This window comes from Giraffa tippelskirchi, chromosome 5 (assembly GCF_054371585.1).
Source record: "Giraffa tippelskirchi isolate mGirTip1 chromosome 5, T2T-mGirTip1v1.2.pri, whole genome shotgun sequence".
Taxonomy (NCBI): domain Eukaryota; kingdom Metazoa; phylum Chordata; class Mammalia; order Artiodactyla; family Giraffidae; genus Giraffa; species Giraffa tippelskirchi.
The window spans coordinates 153,611,657-153,629,656 of NC_137279.1; the positions used below are offsets into that span (position 1 = coordinate 153,611,657).

At 35.9% G+C, this 18,000-nt stretch overlaps 1 protein-coding gene across 50 annotated transcripts in view; it reads right to left on the minus strand.

Moving 5' to 3' along the window:
* The window catches only part of MIER1 (MIER1 transcriptional regulator), a 64,724-nt gene that overhangs the window by 20,772 nt on the left and 25,952 nt on the right, over positions 1-18,000 (minus strand). For all 50 annotated transcript variants that reach the window (XM_081490812.1, XM_081490769.1, XM_081490792.1 and 47 more), the window contains 4 exons: positions 14,470-14,625; positions 13,826-13,958; positions 12,126-12,190; positions 8,480-8,552 (listed from right to left, as the gene is read on the minus strand). In XM_081490812.1, the coding sequence (XP_081346938.1) occupies positions 8,480-8,552; positions 12,126-12,190; positions 13,826-13,958; positions 14,470-14,616 (418 nt within the window). In that variant the 5' untranslated portion in view covers positions 14,617-14,625. The remainder of the gene's footprint in view (positions 1-8,479; positions 8,553-12,125; positions 12,191-13,825; positions 13,959-14,469; positions 14,626-18,000) is intronic.

Genomic DNA, 18,000 nt, shown 5'->3' on the forward strand with positions numbered 1-18,000 from the left:
AGGAATGAAGATTTCACAAGTGGTTTGTCATGGCATTAACTGAGATTAAAACAAATATCCAAAAATGAGAGGCCAAAGATGAACCCCAGACAAAGGGCAGTTACAAAATCAGGCAAATAATAATTAAAATAATGGAACATATATATATATATACATCCATGAGTAAAGTCAAAACAGTCCAACAAAAATAAAGTACAGTAGATTGACCTGGCGAACAAAGAAAATCAAAAATTATATTTACCAGTTAGGAACAAAACTAACTAAAGCACAAACTAGAAAACAAAACTAAAGCAGGTGCTAAGTGGGGAATAAAGCAAGGAAGATAAAACTAACAAATATGTTGAGGAAAAGCGAGAAAGAAAAGAAAGAAAGAATAGATATGCAAGTTTACAAAGAGGTAGATAAAGAAGATTTATATACATTAAATATTAACTGCAAGGGGAAAAGAACAGTAGGAAAAGCAAACAAAGGAATAAATGTAGAAAAAACAGTATGTTTAAAACATTAAAATTAAAAAAAAAGAAAAAAAAAAAAGGGGGAAAACTCCACAGAACTGCAGAAGCCCAACGTAGAGGCAGAAGTTTATAACAATTAAAGATGTTTTTTTTATGTGACTGAGGAAAAAACATGACTGAGGGGGGGGGGGCGGAGCTCAAAAGCTTAGTTAGATTTCACAGTGCCAATAAAATCGACAACTACAACAGAGGGGGTGGGAAGGAAGAAAAAAAATTCAAAAGAATCTACAGAACAAGTCAAAACATAAGAATAATAAATGTTTTACTTGAGTCACTGCTGTCAGAGTCCTTTCCCTCACTGGGAGTTACTGTCCACTCACCTCCCCAGGATGCCCTCCAACACTGTGCTGATCGCTGACCTGCTGTGGGAGCAGCTCAGATTCTTATCTGGTCCTACTCCTGTGTATTCTTGCCTCCAATGTCCACAGCTAACAGGACTAGTGTGTTTTCTTTTGTGGGAGCTCTCAATGACCTTTTATATATTCCACAGACACAAGAGTCTGGCCAGTTGATCGTGTGGATTTAATCTGCAGCTTGTACAGCTGGTGGGAAGGTTTTAGGTCTTCTTCCTTAGCCACACTACCCCTGGGTTTCAATTGTGGTTTTATTTCCACCTCTGGATGTGGGTCATCCACTGGGGTTTGCTCCTGGGGCTGTCATGGAGGACTTGGGTTTGCCCCTGTGAGGGCCAGGTGTGAAGGTAATGTAGCTGGGTGACATGGGTTTTGGCAGCACCAGGTATTCAGGGGAGTTGGCGGCTAGGACAGCAGGAAATATTAGCACTCTAGAAGGGTATGGCAACCAGTATTAGCCAATACACTCCAGTATTCTTGCCTGGAGAACCCCCCTCCCTGACAGAGAAGCTTGGCAGGTCACAGTCTACAGGGTCGCAAAGAGTCAGACACTACCGAAGCGACCTTGAGCGCACAGACTCAAGACTTTTTTGCCTGTGGCAGCTCTGCCCCACTGAGAGTTGAGCGTGAAGGTGACACAGCTGCTTGGCTTGTGGGAACCCTGGTGGCGCCAAGTTGTGCAGGGACACTGACTGCTTCTGCCACAAGCATTATGCCCCTATCAGAGTCTTTTTTCGAGCCTCTTGTAGCTGGCGATCAGAAGGCCTCTTTAGCCAGTCTTTCTCCATAGCTCTGCCTGTTCAGGTACTTAGAGGGCTCCCTTGCCTGGGGTCCTTCTCTACTGTTCAGAGCATCAGGCACATAGAGGGGCCCCCTGGCTGGGGTCCTGCTCTGTAGTTCAGTGCGTCAGGCGTTTGATGGGTCAGCCTCTCTACTGTTCAGCTGCCAATGCTGGCAGTGTGGGGAGAGAGAGGCTATGGTGATGGCTCCACTCCCTACACGTATCACCTTGCTCCATGGCTGCCTGGCTTTCCTCCACAGGCATTTCCCACCACAATCTCCTCCCTCACATTCCCTAGATCTGTCTCTCCACAGTCAACAGCAGACCCTGCCCTGGGATTGCTCCACAATCCCTAAACTCCAGCTCCCAGCCACTGCATCTTCCAGGGGACGTGCGTCCCTGTCTAGGGTATGTATGGCTACAGCAAGGACTGTCTGATTCTCATTCCACTTAGGCTGCCACAGATCAGCTATTTCACTCTCAGCCTTAGATGTTTCTCCCCTGACTCAGACAATTGCCCCAGTGTGAGGATCAGACCTCTGCTTCAGGTCCTCCACCCGCTGAGGGCAGGTCCAGTCCTACTAACACTCCCATTTCTCCCCCTAGTTGCTTCATCCTACCAAGTTTTTGGTGGTTCTATATATTCTTTTCCTCTGGTCAGGTACTCCTGTCCGCTCTCAGCTGGTGTTCTGGATGCACTTCTATGTCTGAAAGTGTATTCCTGAATGTATCCATGGAGAGAGATGTACTCCATGTCCACCTACTCCTCCGCCATCTTGTTCTCCCCAGGATGAAGATTTTAAAAGTGCACTGGATTTACTAATGAAGAAGGGAATCTTTAAAAATCTGTTTCTGTGCAGAAATGGAAGCCAAAGCCATACTATAGAGGACTGAGGAGGAAATAGAAGGTGAAGAAGCAGAAACCTCTTTTGAAAAAAAGTCCCACTATGAGGGAGGAAGACAGAGTAAGTAGCTAGAGAAGAACCATAGCTGAAGAACTTTTTGGTTTTGTTTGTTTGTGTTTAAAGATAGGAGATGTGAGTGCATGCTAAGTCACTTCAATTGTGTCTGACTCTTTGTGATCCTATGGACTTCAGCCTGCCAGGCTCCTCTGTCCATGGGATTCTCCCAGCAAGAATACTGGAGTGGGTTGCCTTGCCCTCCTCCAGGGGATCTTCCTGACCCAGGGATTGAGCCCCTGTCTTTCTGTGGCTCCTGCATTGCAGGCGGATTCTTAACCACTGAATCACCGGGGAAGCCCAAGATAGAAGACATAACCACCTAGATGCCAATAGAAAGGAGCCAGCTAGAGAAAAGACTTTAAGAGTCTTTTTAAGAGTCTTTTTAAGACTCGAATTTAAGAGTCAAAGGATAGCTGACAGTGTCAAACTTCCTTGTTTGACACATACCAGGTACTGTGTTAAGTGTTTTCTTATAAATTACTTTATCCCTACCCACTCCAGTCACTACACACAAACACTTCAAAATATTATACCCTTGATTTCCAAGAGCACAGATCAAAAGATAATCTTTATAAATTTTTCCTTAGTAAACCGCATTCCTTTTCTAACCCACTGGTATAATCCTAGTGAAACTCTCTAAACTGTAAATACAATAAACTCCCATGATAAAGGGAATTTGGATATACTGCTATTGATTTCTGGGCTCTGCTCAGCCTGTTTCCATACTACAGTCCATATATTCTTGGCGCGAGAGTGAGAGATGAACAGTGCCTTACAACGAAACCCTGATTCAGGAAGAAGACAATGGAGGGTGGGTCCCTGAGTCCCCAGTGTTTGTCCAGATACTCCCAGGTTGGGCCTATGAAAGCACACGCTACCTGAGAGATACTTCTGGAGTCAGTCTGGAAGTCCCAAGTCACAGGTTACAAACACATCCTTATTTAAACTGAGTACACAGACATTGCTCAGACGGCAAAGAAACTGCCTGAAATACAGAAGACCTACGTTTGATCCCTGGGTCAGGAAGATCCCCTGAAGAAGGGAATGGCTACCCATTTCAGTATTTTTGCCTAGAGAATTCCATGGACAAGAAGCCTGGCAGGCTATAGTTCATGGGATCACAAAGAGACAGACATGACTGCAATTGAACATGCATGCACCTCAGCCAGACAGGCTAACCCTGAGAATATGATACTTAATGTTACACAATTACTATATTAAAAATGACACTGATTCCTCGTCCAGGAAGATTCCATGTGCCACAGAGCAACTAAGCCTGTGTGCCACAACTACTAAGCCTGTGTTCTAGAGCCCAGGAACCAAAACTACCGAAGCCCACGTGCTCTAGAGTCCGTGCTTCACAAGAGAAGCCACCGCAATGAGAAGGCCATGCATCCCAATGAAGAGTAGCCCCCACCTGCCCCAAGTAGAGAAAAGCCCACGTAGCTACAAAGACCCAGCACAGCCAAAAATGAAACTATAAAATTGTTAAAAAAATGTTTTTTTAAATGACACAGTTGAGAACAGCTAGAATTCTCAAAGAATAAACCACACTGCCTTAATTGGTTCCAGAAGTAGATGGATTATTTGGCAGTTGAGTTTATATTCTAAATAAAATATGACTTTTGACTATGCTCTAAACAGAACAGGAAACACAGTTGATATTTATTAAATGTCTATTGAAGAATGACTAAATGCCAAGAGAAACGCGACTTCTATGATAAAACACAAGAAAATATGGAGGAATGATCTCTATAAATATGACATTAACCTCTATAAATATAACAGCAATAGAAAGAAAAAATACTCCATTATAAATCATTAGTATAACTTCATGAACACGCTGGATTTTGAAAGATCCCAATCACTGAAATGTAACAGCATCTTCTGAAACTACTTCATTCTAATGAATTACCAAATTTAAATATTAGGACTTTTAAAAAGCAATCATAAGTATATCTACCTTATATTACTGAAAAATAATTTACAAGTGATTATAAATAAGTGAAAGAGTTCAGAAAGCAAGAGCTCACATAATGTATTAACACAGGTTAATTGGGGAAGTGCTTTTTATGGCATTTTTAAGTGTGTCAGATAGGCAAAATGAATTCAAAATAATTTAACAAAGTTCATTATGTGTGTGTTGGGGATGACAAGGGGAAAGACTAATGCAGAAAACTGCAAAACTACTACCACAAAATCATAAACTTTGACAATCTGGGAAATCCCTAGTGACTACAAATAAATGTGAATAAATAAATGAATTTATTAACCTCTGGTTTCTGTGTCATCACATTTTAAGGCTCAAGTAAAAATTCTACCTAATCAATATATTATGAAGATGAAATGCTAAAACATAATTAGCAAGATGTAATAATGTGGTTTACCATAGAAATTTCCACATTCTTAAAAGGTCACACTGTGATTAATGACATGAATTTTAAGTTGTCTAGCTGAGCTTTTCCTACGTGTAGATTAATTGAACTGCCTGTTTCAACAGTATTATTATTATCAACTAAGGGTAATATATGTGTTCATTTTTCAGTAAGTGACTTAAGAATCAATAATTTGTCTAATGTTCATTAGAAACAACAATTCACACATTCCTCTGTTAGTGCTGTGTAATTTTACTCTAAAACTTACATCATGCAAGCATGAAAATTTGGGAATACCTTATTTCTTTGACTTTTTTTCCTAAGTAGCCCATCTAATTCTCAACTAATCTAGTAATGGGTTCTCAGTTTTAGCATTACTGACACCTTTGGCCAGAGAACTCTTAGTTTGGGGAAAGGGGTCCTGTGCATTTTAAGATGTTTACCAAGCATCTGAATTATTTAGAATTATCTCAAAGATACAGCATTTACTCAGTTTTTAGTACATGGAGAAACAATCATGGTTTTCATACGCCCAGCGAACTTTTTTGCAAATTAAACCCTTTTCATACAGTCTGAGTAGGGTTGACACTGCACCCTAGAGCCCAAAGAAGCGATAAATGAGCCAGAGTACTCACTCATCTCTTGGGTCACAGTAATTACTTCTGGTTGGGTAAGATTCAAGCTGAGTCAATAGAAGCTCTCTCCAGGACTTTTGCTGGAGCAAAGCGAGATGGGCAAGTTCTCATTTTTCCTGGTTCCTGACTAGGATTGTGAAAAGTGTAAGTCATGAGCTCCCAGGAGCCATCCTACCTTGTCTGACAATAAAGGAAAGAGGCAAAGGAGAGATATTTTATATCATAAAAAGCCTTAAATCCAGTTTTATTTGAAGACCGATTAGCCAGAACTTCCCAGTAAAGCAATCAAGTAAATTCTTTTTTGCTAAAGCTAACTGAACTCAGTTTAAACTTTGTCACCTGCAAGCAAAAGAGCATAAATGGATACTTTCTGAAAATCTGAATAATAAAACCTAAACATAAGGATAAGATTAATGATTTACTGGACATTAAAGTTATTTATCGAGCATTTTCTATGTGCCAAACACTGTGCCCCTAAGTGCCACACATAACAAAATCATATGTAACTCCTGAGAAAAAATTCTATAAATACTTGCTATTTTAAATACTATTTAAAATACTTGCTATTTTATAGATGAGGAGAAAAAGAAGCAGTTAAGTAATCCATCCAAGGCCAAATGCCTAGATAGCCTTAAGTTCACTGACTCCATATAAGTTCTGTTAACACTATTCTGTACCGATTGAGTAACTCAAATGTTTACTAAGTGTCTATGTTTTAGATCATTAGAGGTATACTAAGGATTCAAAGCTGAATAAACAAATGATTATAATATACTGTTAACTATAAATGATCATTTACATAAATTTAAGAGAAAAGCTTTATCAATATCTCTTCAGGATACTCAGTATAGGGTTTCCTTAAAGCAATGAAAAATTCTAATCAATCTATCAAAGAACTTCTTACTGTGTGGATACCAAGATATCTTTAAGTCTTGTGACTCAATATCAAAATCACCCAAACTAAATGCTCACCCTTTTGAATGTGCTCACCAGATCGATGAAAAATACTCTACAAAACTTTTTCTATAAGGAAAAAAGGCTCTCATCAGCACTATCCCTTTGACAGTTTTATTTCTAATAGTGTGGTTTACTGAATAGTTTAACAAGAGTTTGGTTTGTGTGCACAGGTTAACCTAAGTGCAGATGAATTGTTGATATCATGACAAAAAGTATGAATTTCTATTATATAACTACAAAACAGAGGAAAGGACCTGAACCACAGTGACTGCTCTAAGGCAGTAACTGTGTTAAATCTCATCTGATCCACAATGTAACATGCTTAAATTCTTAGAGTAAGAAAGCTTCCTGGGAAAAAAAAAAAGGAAGTGATTGCTTTCTAAAATTATGCTAAAATGGAAAAACATTAAACCAAAATTGGAATCACTATTCACTGTGATATCTAATAAGGCAAAAATGTTAAAAGACAAACATATTAAGAAATAATTAAAACTGTCTTTAACTCTAACATTAATTTGCCATGTACAAAAAAATAGAAAACCCAATGGATCATTCATTTTTGCACACAATTACAATGATTTACAAAAACTGTGCACAGAATTCAGAGAAGGCAATGGCACCCCACTCCAGTACTCTTGCCTGGGAACCACATGGACGGAGGAGCCTGGTAGGCTGCAGCCCATGGGGTCAGGAAGAGTCGGACACGACTGAGCGACTTCACTTTCACTTTTCACTTTCATGCACTGGAGGAGGAAATGGCAACCCACTCCAGTATTCTTGCCTGGAGAATCCCAGGGACGGAGGAGCCTGGTGGGCTGCTGTCTAAGGGGTCGCACAGAGTCGGACACGACTGACGCGACTTAGCGGCAGCAGCAGCAGTGCACAGAATTTCAGTAAACAATAAGGTCACTCCATATTGATACCTATAATGTTCCTATATGTTTCAGAAATTAACTTGAAAGATATTACTAGTGTATTAAAACATTTCCGTTGTCACTAGAATTTACTAGAGCCTGTGATATTCCCGTTAACTACTTCTGATCTGGGGCTCTGCCCTGAAAGCAGATGCTTAGAATATAAAGTAAGTTTTCAGAGAGAATGTTAAAAAGAAAACAAACAAGAAGACTTTTATAACTCCCAGGGGCTCTGCATATGTAAGCTGAAATGTGGAAAAGAAAACAAAAATAAAAGAAATGAAGAAAGATTTCTAACACTGAGTGATGTCACACTGCCCATGAACTCATTAAACACACACACACACACTCTCTCTCTCTCTGGAACTTTCCCAAAGTGGATAATTTGAAATAGACTTAAAAAAAATAAATCCTCAAGTATTCTGTTTTCAGAAGTTCAAGTATTTAATTTTTATGACTTATCTTAGCACTACTAGACAAAAAAATGAACAAAAAATCATACAAAATTTAAGTACACAAGTTTGTTTTTCCAAATTAAATAACACAAACAGCAAAACACTCCATATTAATAATATTAAAAATCTCAGGAGCAAATAAGCTTTTTATATCAGCTGTTTACACTTAAGCTTTTTTAAAATCTGTCAATGGCTTCCACTGAAACAAAATAACCTTTTAAAATATAAATTATAAAGGTTATAAAAGGATATATATAGAGTATTTAAAATATAAAAAAAGATTAAAAGAATGTCTTAAGTCATCTAATACAATACCAAAGAAGTATTCACTTTTCTTTTTCTTGGCTAGACTTCTATGAACAAAAGTGAAGAAACAGAAAATATTCCTTACAGATATGGCGCAGGGGTCTTCTTTCATAAATCATGAGGTAACAAATAAACTGTCATGTTCTTATCCCATTATAAAAACAGTTCATCAATTCCTGCTTTTTAAAAGCATGAATTCAGCTATGTAAATATATTAATGACCCACCTTTTTCATTTTCTCTGTATCTACAAATGCCAACTGGAATCTCTGCTTGAAACATGGAGCCCACCATAATCTCCTATTTTAAAAAATATAAAATGTTAATAAGATGGAGTAACACAGACTTTATGTCCACTTTCTAGATTTACCATCTTTCTGGGTTAACTGTTTCTGGTTTCTGTCATAAAATAGTTACAACCAATTAACTACCTCAGAGGAGTATTGTGAGGATGAATGAGTTAATAATAGATAAGAGCTTGGATATGATTGGATGAAAGTATCAGTAATAATAATGGGGTGAAATGCAATATAGACAATGGATATGAACTTTACTTTAAAATATGGAGAAAAAGAAATAAAAATGAATTCTTGGAATTCAACTGGTAAGATAACTCTGAAAAGCAGAAAGTCAAATTAAGGTATTTTCAGAGTACCCACTCTAAGCTATGGTCTCTGAATCAGCATCCCCCAGGAAACTGTGAGAAATGCAAATACTCAGGTCTTACCCCAGACCTACCGAACCAGAAACTATGAGGATGGGACTCAGCAGTTAAGTATTTTAACAAGGTATACATATAATTCTGACACACAATGAAGTCTGAGAACCAGAGCTTTAAGATAAAGGAAATAACAAAAACGGTTTGAATAAAGCCCAGTAGAGGCCAAATAAATAAAACTTCAAACCAAATGGACAGGTAATCAGTGCCTAACTTTCATTAAAACAATGTAAGATGAAATCATAACTTCTCCCAAACATGATTAAATCTTATTTTAGGAAATCTGGTAATCAACCTATATAGTCAAAACACAAGTTAGGGGAAATTGGCTGTTCAGAACGACAATTAGAGGTCACCACTGATGAGATTTTATTAATATAAGACTTAGGGACCAAGATTAATTACATGGGCCCTCTTCTCTCTGTGGCTAAATGTTAATACAGTTACTACATTTTCAGAATAAAGACTTACATAGGAAAGGTACAAAATCATGGTCTAGTAAGTTTAAATAACTCCTCGGATTTGAAGAGTTCCTCTCTATTACTGTTTTCCACTGATACCAGAATTTTATCTAGTGTAACTTCAGAGAAATGTCTATGTAATAAATTTATTGCTGCACCTGTACAGGAAAACCAGTTAGTTTTTCTAAAAATATCACACACATTTTCTCTACTCATACATAGGAATTTTCCTTATATCTTTCACTATAAAAAATATTACCCTATTGTCACTTCTTGTGCCTCTTTTAAGTTAACTCATCTCCACCTATCAGAGAATAAATAGTCAAGTTATCAAACCTGGCTAGGGTGCTTCTAAAAATATTCAATGTCTGAATCCATCCTAGATCAAATAAACTAGACTCTCTGGATGAAGGCCATGGTAATCAGCATTAAAATTTCTTTAAATGATGTTAACATGAAGCCAGGGTTGATAATTTCTAGCTTAGTGTAAAGAAAAGACACCTCCCTTCTTTCCTGTTGCGTTCAGAAACTTTTCACCTTAAATTTGTTCTGTAGGGAAATGAAGGAAAACAGTATTTAGGAGCATTATGTACCAAATATCTATGCAAAATTTTTATTTAATCCTCACCAACTTTGACAAGGCTGAATTTGCTGTCTCTATACTGTATGTAAGGAGATGAAACTCAAGAAAATGAGTTTCCTTAGGATCACACTATTAGTAAATTCTGGGCTATAACTTGAACTCAGGTTTGATTTCAAAGCTGTTTCCTCTACCCCAGGTTTCAATAAAAATTTAATTTTATCTTACAAGCCTTAGAAGATTAATCTCTGAATCCTGACAGCTTTTTACAAATTGCACTAAAATAAGACAATCTGGATTTACTTTATTATATAAATCTGGATTTGCTTTATTACATAATTTTCCTGAGGATGGGACTAATACTTCCTAGTAATGAGGGCTTTATCTCCCCCATGTTCTCCCTCCTTTGAGTTTGTATTGCTTCATTTAAAAAAAGAAAAAATTCAAGGCTCAATCAAATACTCTATGGGGATACTCCAGATACAAAATCAATTTATACTGGACAAAAAACAAACTTGGATATGTGGTAGAAAATAACAGTTTAAGATGATTACCAAAGTTTCCAGCTTTTCTAATTTTAATTTCTGCATGATGTAGTAATCAGGAATGACTGAAGAACACTTGTTCAAACAGGGCACACAAATAGTATATTCTGTGATCCTTTTTTTCTGTCTTCAGTTCCATCATTCATTCATTAATCATTCAAGTTATTAATAATTAATACATCCTGCACTGTGATAATCTTTCCTTACCACTTTAATCCACACGGATGTCTCTCTTTTCTAAACATCCCTTTGTGGTGGTTTAATTGTTAAGTTGTGTCCAACTCTTGCAACCCCCATGGATTATAGTTTACTAGGCTCCTCTGTTCAAGGGATTCTTCAGGCAAAAATACTGGAGTGGGTGTCATTTCCTTCTCCAGGGGATATTCCCTAACCCAGGAATCAAACCCAGGTCTCCTGCACTGCAGAGAGATTCTTTACTGATTGAGCTACGAGGGAAACCAACATCTCTTTGGAAACCCATAAATATATCAATTCTGGCTGAAGCCCATAATCCTTGGGTACTACAGTCCAAGTTCCTTTGAATACTTCACTCTTCCCAGCTGCAACTACAAATATACAGATTTTCCCTTATTTTAATCCACAAAGGTGGTTACCTCTTAAGTGTGCCCCTGGCATCTGGACCAGACAACTTTAAAGAAACTAACAAACAAAACACAAGGAAGGAGCAAAAGTATTGACTAATTAAGTAAACAATCATGACTTAAAAGGGGCAGTAAGGCCATTCGATTTGATATTTTGGGCTATTCTGCTTCCACACAAACGACTGTTTATGCACTAAATTCAGAATCAGACCTAGGGAAAAGAACACCAAGAAAAAAACAAAAAGAAAAAAAAAGCCCTCAACAGAGATTTTAAGAGATAAATCAGGTATCTATCTCAATAAGTATGACATCATCTCTTATAGATTATTTGTCCTAATCAATTCTACATAACAATGTGATACATCTTCCTAATAAGTCAACTGTTTGGCAGCAGCTTAAAATTCTTCAGTTTAACCATGGGATTAATTATACACTGTTATATAATTTTATATTTAAAGACTATGTCATTATCTTTAAACTCACTTTAGAAATTAATTATGGATAGTTATACCAAAGTCCAAATCTATCTCTTCACACAATATACTTTAAGCTGCGAGTATCAACATTAATATGGGATAGAAAAACCTGTAATCTAACTCATTAAACAAAATTTATTTAATACCATAGCCTCCACAATTGTTTTTTCAAGTAGATTAAAAAAAAAAAAAAATCACGTGATACTTTTTCTAGTGTAGCTAACAAAAGTCTAGTTCCTAACTAGTTTAGAAATTTGGATTTGTAATTTTGCTTTGAGTACCAACTTTTTCAACAAAGTCTGATTTTTTCTATATTGTTATTTTATTTATAAGAAAATTTATGTATTTCTCACCTGGATGTATTAAGGGAAAGTCTGAACATATGTCACAAAAAGACTTACTTCAACTTTATCAAACTTTTAGTAAAAGAAGATACTTGGCTCTTTACATATTAATTTATCTAAGTTTTGGGAAAATATGGCTCTAACTACCTTTTTCCAGTCTTCTGATGGTATATAATCTTCATCTTCTTCAGATTCTTCTTCTATTTCACTATCTAGAATAAGTAAGACAATAGTACTATAAAATGATTGCTTAGCCTGTCCATTCTTACATCTACCATCAAATACTTAAATATGCCAGAAGGTATTTGCAGAGGTAGGTCAAGATATTTTTAGTCAAATATTACCCTGTCAGTTAAAACAAAAACAAAACTCATAGACCTTTCAGGACAATCTTCTTAGATAACTATATTTTCATGAAATAATACTCTACAAAAAACTTTAGGGAAAAAATTGATTCCGAGTCAAGACAATCTGTTTCTAAACCTAATTCTGCTTCCAACAGCCTGGTGCCAGAATAAACTATATGATCTCAGTTTCTTCACTTATTAAATGAGAGTTGGGACAAAATAATAGTTTCTGAACAGTGCTCCTTAAAACACCTGAGAATGCTGTAACATCACTTTGGGGGAACACAAGAAGAGAGAGCATGTATGTCTCCCCAACTTCTGTTTTATTCAGAGCAGGCAAATTGCTATTTGTTTACATTTGGGGCTAAGAATGCCTTTACATAAAGAAGCAGGAAATCTGAAAACCATTAGATGGTAAGCATCTTCTCCACTCTACAATGTCACACAAAATTCAAAATGGTAACATCACATACAGAAATTAATTCTTCCTATGGAAAAGCTAAGATGGGCACTGTATGTATGGTCTCCACACATACTGAAATAACATCTGAATTACGATATATTATTTCAAGAGGCAGTCACTTAGTATCCCACTTTTAAGCAAACTTTGGCAATGGACCTGCTCCTGGTTTAACTAGGGGAAAAATACATTTCCTCCAAATAATTAAATGTAATTAATCTCTCTGCGCAGTGGTAACACTTTTCAGTTGGACTATATCTCTAAAAGAAAAATTCACAATAAAATTATCATCAGCAGCCCTACACTGACCTCTAAACAAGAATGTATAACAGAAGTCATTCACACAAAGCAGTAGCCATGTTTAATCAATTATTACTTTACCACATTTCAGGAGAGGTTATTGTATTCAAATATTTTTCTTTTTTAAATACAGAAATTTAAAATATATATTTAAACTAATAACAATAATGGTTAAGTTTTTCTTATCTTACTTCTAGGGTAAGGATTCCTGCTTAGAATGAAAACATTATGGAGTAGTGACACATGCAAATATTCAAGATACATACGTTAAATGTTGTATCGACTACTGGTCAATGACTTTGAGGAGGTAGAAACATCAGCAGAGTTCTTTCTCTGTATAATATATTCCTACCTCAAGAGCCAACAACTTCTTTAGACTTGGAAACCATTGGTTAGAGAAAGCAATGCTTATAAATATGTCTAGACTGAGAGGCAAAGAAAGCAGAAAATGGAAGACTGGGAAAAATAAAAAAGATGACCATGAAACAACAGATTTAAAGAACAGTCAAGAGTGGAAAAAAAGGAACATACTCAAAACCAGGTATCGTAGTGACACATAATAATTACAGTAGCATATTCATGGACAACACGGCCCCAGTACAGCTAAACTAATAATCTAGAACAAAATCCCATTACTGATGAGCGAGATTTCCAAATCAATGAATTCAGAGTAATGGAAAAAAACACTAAAATATTAAACAGCAAAAATCATATAAAAAATAGTAACTAATAATACTTACTTGTATCAAAATATTTACATCGACGTGGACGGATTATTTCCTGGGCATCTTGAGAAGCAACAGATTGAGATGGATCATCATTGGAAGACTGAGTTTCATCCTCTTGACCTGAGGAATCTTTTATATTCTCTTCCTGTGGAATAATACATTAAATCTCTTTAAGAAAAAAAGAAAAGTGCTGCAGATGAAAGGTCATAGTATTCCAGATAAAACTACAAGACTACATGAATATACTATGGTTAAACAAGATGCTAACATTAGAGGAAGTCGAGTCAAGAGTACAGAGAGATGTACTGAATTATCTTTGAACCTCTTATGCAAACCTAAAGTTATTTCAAAACAAAATAAAAATGAGTACAATTAGCCATTATTACTTAAAAAAACAGAGTTTTAAAAGTTGGTACAAATTTATTTAGAACAGGCGTTAAAAAAAAACAGGAATGACAGAGCAAACTATTGCCTCTCTGGAACAGATTACACAGAACTTCCAATTTGCATTACATATGTCTATATCTTAAGTTTCAATATTTAAATATATTGCCTTTAAAGTTAGAGTGAAAAGAAATGACAAAAACAAGCAATCAAAATCAAGGTATCAATAAAATTTTAACTTCAGGAAGATAAAAATATATGTATAACCTTACTTTATTTTCCCCACTACATCCACTGTTATCATCATTATCAGCATCTTCATCATCATCTTCCTCCTCCTCTTCCTCCTCCTCATCTTCTTCAGGTAGCCGAATAGTACTATCATAACCATAAAGGCTGAGAAGTTCATGAATCGGCATGTCGCCTTCCTAAATAGACCAAACAAAAGTTAAATTTTTAACAGGTGACATTTCGTATTCCTATCATTCACAAATCTTCATACAAAAGAATTATTCTTAGAACTGTAATCAAGAATTCGCAAATCATAAAAGTAAAACAATATAATTCTGAAACCAGAAAAACCCTAATCTTTATTATTCTTTACTGCTTCAATTCAGTGATTGTACACCAAGAGTCAGTTCACATTTACTAAGAGTACCATACATAATTTGGGAGTGGGGAAATAGAATAATTAGAAACTAGACTGTAAACAAAGTTAACAAACCAAGAAAGGGGGATGAAATTTAGAGCCCAGCCCAAACAAATTAAAAACAGCAATGACATACATGAATGATACTGGATTACATCAGCCATATATTCTTTTCTAGGGTTATGTAAAATCATTTCATGTAATCCTTACTGTACATTTTACAAAACTGTTGTGTTATCTCCATTTCATAGATGAGGAAGCTGAGGCTAGCAGATTAAGCAATTTCTCCAAAAACCACACAAGTTACAAGTAGTGAAAACAGATTTTGAATCTAATTACAAAAGCCTGTACTCTTAACAGTATACCAGGCTGTTTCAGCCAGGGACCTGAACCTCCCCCAACCACAAAAAGCACACCCTCCTGAGGGTGAAATGAAGAAATATCCACATGTTATGAAATGAAATGAGATTTCTACAGAAGGTACTCACTCTAATCAGTAGTCAAGTGTTACAGATTATCAGGGAAACATGACAAAATTATAAAAAGAAAATTTAACCAAACAGTCTGAACCTATAACAGACACATACACACTCTGAAGAAAAACTTAACTGAGTCAGTTTAGAACCTAGAAAAAGGATAATCGTGAAATAATTCTTTGTATTTCTCCAGTAGTATCACAGTCTTATTCATGGACAGAAACAAGTCTAGCCTATGTCTGAAATATCCTATTATAGTAAGGATGAATACATCAGACTGGAGGATATAACCTGATGATACTAAATAATTAGATCATACAGTTAACTCTCATCACTCAGAATTTGTGTGTAAAAAGCAAATAACGATAATTTGAAAAAAATTCCTTATAGAAAGAAATAGGAAGAAAATGCTGTTTAACACTTCTATTAATATTTCATATTGTAAATGGATACTCTAGTTATAAATCAGTTTGTGAATCTGTTTCTGAAAGAAATCAATGACAAGCTGGCATACTTATTAACTGACTTAATTATTGTGACTTTCAAAGTATAATAAGAGACAATGCTTGAAGTGTTCAAGGATCTAGTCCCTCCAGACACCTGGTCCAGCATAAGCATTTGGTACAAAGAAACAGAAATTTAGAATTAGGAGTCAGGATTTAAGAAAAAAGAACTTCAAAATCAAGAAAGAAATAAGAATATGATGTAGAAAAGATGGGTTAAATAAACAATCATAACATATAGCTGCCATCACGTCTTCTATATGCCAGGCATTTGTGATAAATGCTTTGATTCACTATTTTATTCTCATTTCTTCACAAAAACAAAGTGAGGATATTACACGATCTTATTTGATCTTTACAAGTACCAGATGAGAGTGGTACCTTTATATGTAAATAAGAAAACCAAGCAGAGAAAAACATGATGTACTAACAGAGACTTTATTGTAATACCTAGAACTCTTAATCTCAGCTCATATTTTCCATAAACTCATTCTGCATCGCAAATTAGAAGCAGGTTTAGCAACTGAAGTCACTTCTATGAGCAAGACGCCACTGAGGTCACTATTATGAATAACGGCCAAACCAAGAAAAACACTTTAGCGTAGGCTTGCAACTAACATTCACATGGACCTTGAGAATTCACCAACTTGTTTCATAATATTTATTTCGTCCTTAAGATTACCTTCATATGCTACTGTTACCTCTTAATTTTTACAACTGCGTTTAATTGATACTGAAAGATCACCAAAAGAGGTACGATTACCAATAAAATAAAACATGAGTTTGAGCAAACTAAGGGAGATAGTGAAGGACAGGGAGTCTGGCCTGCTGCAGTTTAAGGGGTTGCAAAGAGTTGGACGCAACTTAGCAGCTGAACAACAGGCTCTCTACCTTTGGTCTGTCTTATTCAAGGGCAACAGAATCACCTTGAGGGCTTATTTAAACTTACAACTGAACTCCACCTCAAAGATTAGCAGGGCTGAGGTGGGGCATGAGTTTCTGCATTTTTTAAAGTACCAGGTGATATTGATGTTGTTGGTATGAGACCATCAGGAGAACCCCTCACATCAGTTCTAGGATAAGGTAATGGCAAACCAGCCTTTTCAGTGGAACATAATAAATTGTGATCATTATCCTTAATAAAGCTTGTCATTAACAGCTGACATCTAGCTCAGTTATATGTCAAAAAGATAAGTAATGTACCAACAGCATGGAAAGAATTTTTCTTTCTTTTTTAAACCACTATTTGAAAAGTGGAATATCTGACTTCCATGGTTAAGTCCAAGATTTTTTTCTCTCTTGGATACACATGTGAGAAGTGTGACTTGCTTTATAAAAATTCATTTCTCAAAGAAAAAGTTAGCAACACCCCCAATATTGACTAAGCAGAGAACAGAGTAGAGTCAGAAGTGACTGATCAGTGTATTTGAAAGAGAAATGCTTGAATTATAGAAACAGTAACAGAATTGGCAGAGAAAAGTCAAGACAAGTCAAAGAAACAACTGAATGAATACAGAAACAAAAAATGAATAAGCAGGTTACCCTGATTTGCAGTAACTAAAAAAAAGAAAGGGCTGGCTAGTTTTTTTAACCTATTTTCTCTAGTTTTACTTACTTTCTAAAGGCATCTGTTATAGTCTACTTTTGATTCATTTGAGAGTAGCTGCTGAACAGTGACTGATCCTACAGAAGGGCTTTGGGAAAATTATGCACACAACACATTATTCAAGATGAACTTAGGCAGGGAGAAATTTAGTTTGCTACGTTGGAATCCACTGCTATCATTTATGTGAGTATAATCAGAATTTGAACTAAATTAGTGATTGTGGTAAAGAAAAAACAAGGGACCCGACAGAAGAAATCAACAGATTTAACCATGGGTTAAGAGTGATCAAGAGATCCTTGTGACACTGACTCTCTAGTTCCAGATATTCCTTAGACCTAGATATATATTCATATGATATCTAAAAAATATTAAAACAATAAACATCTATAAAAGTTTTGACAAACTTCTAAAAAGTTTACTTTCAGTCAAAGTTGGTTTTATCATGTGTCAACAAAATACCCCTGCCTAGTCCATCAAGAAAATTCTTGCTTAATACTGGAAAACAAAAGAATATGTAGTGGTATTATGCTTTTCTTAGGGATGAACTTTTAATTTCTGTTGCCCAATAT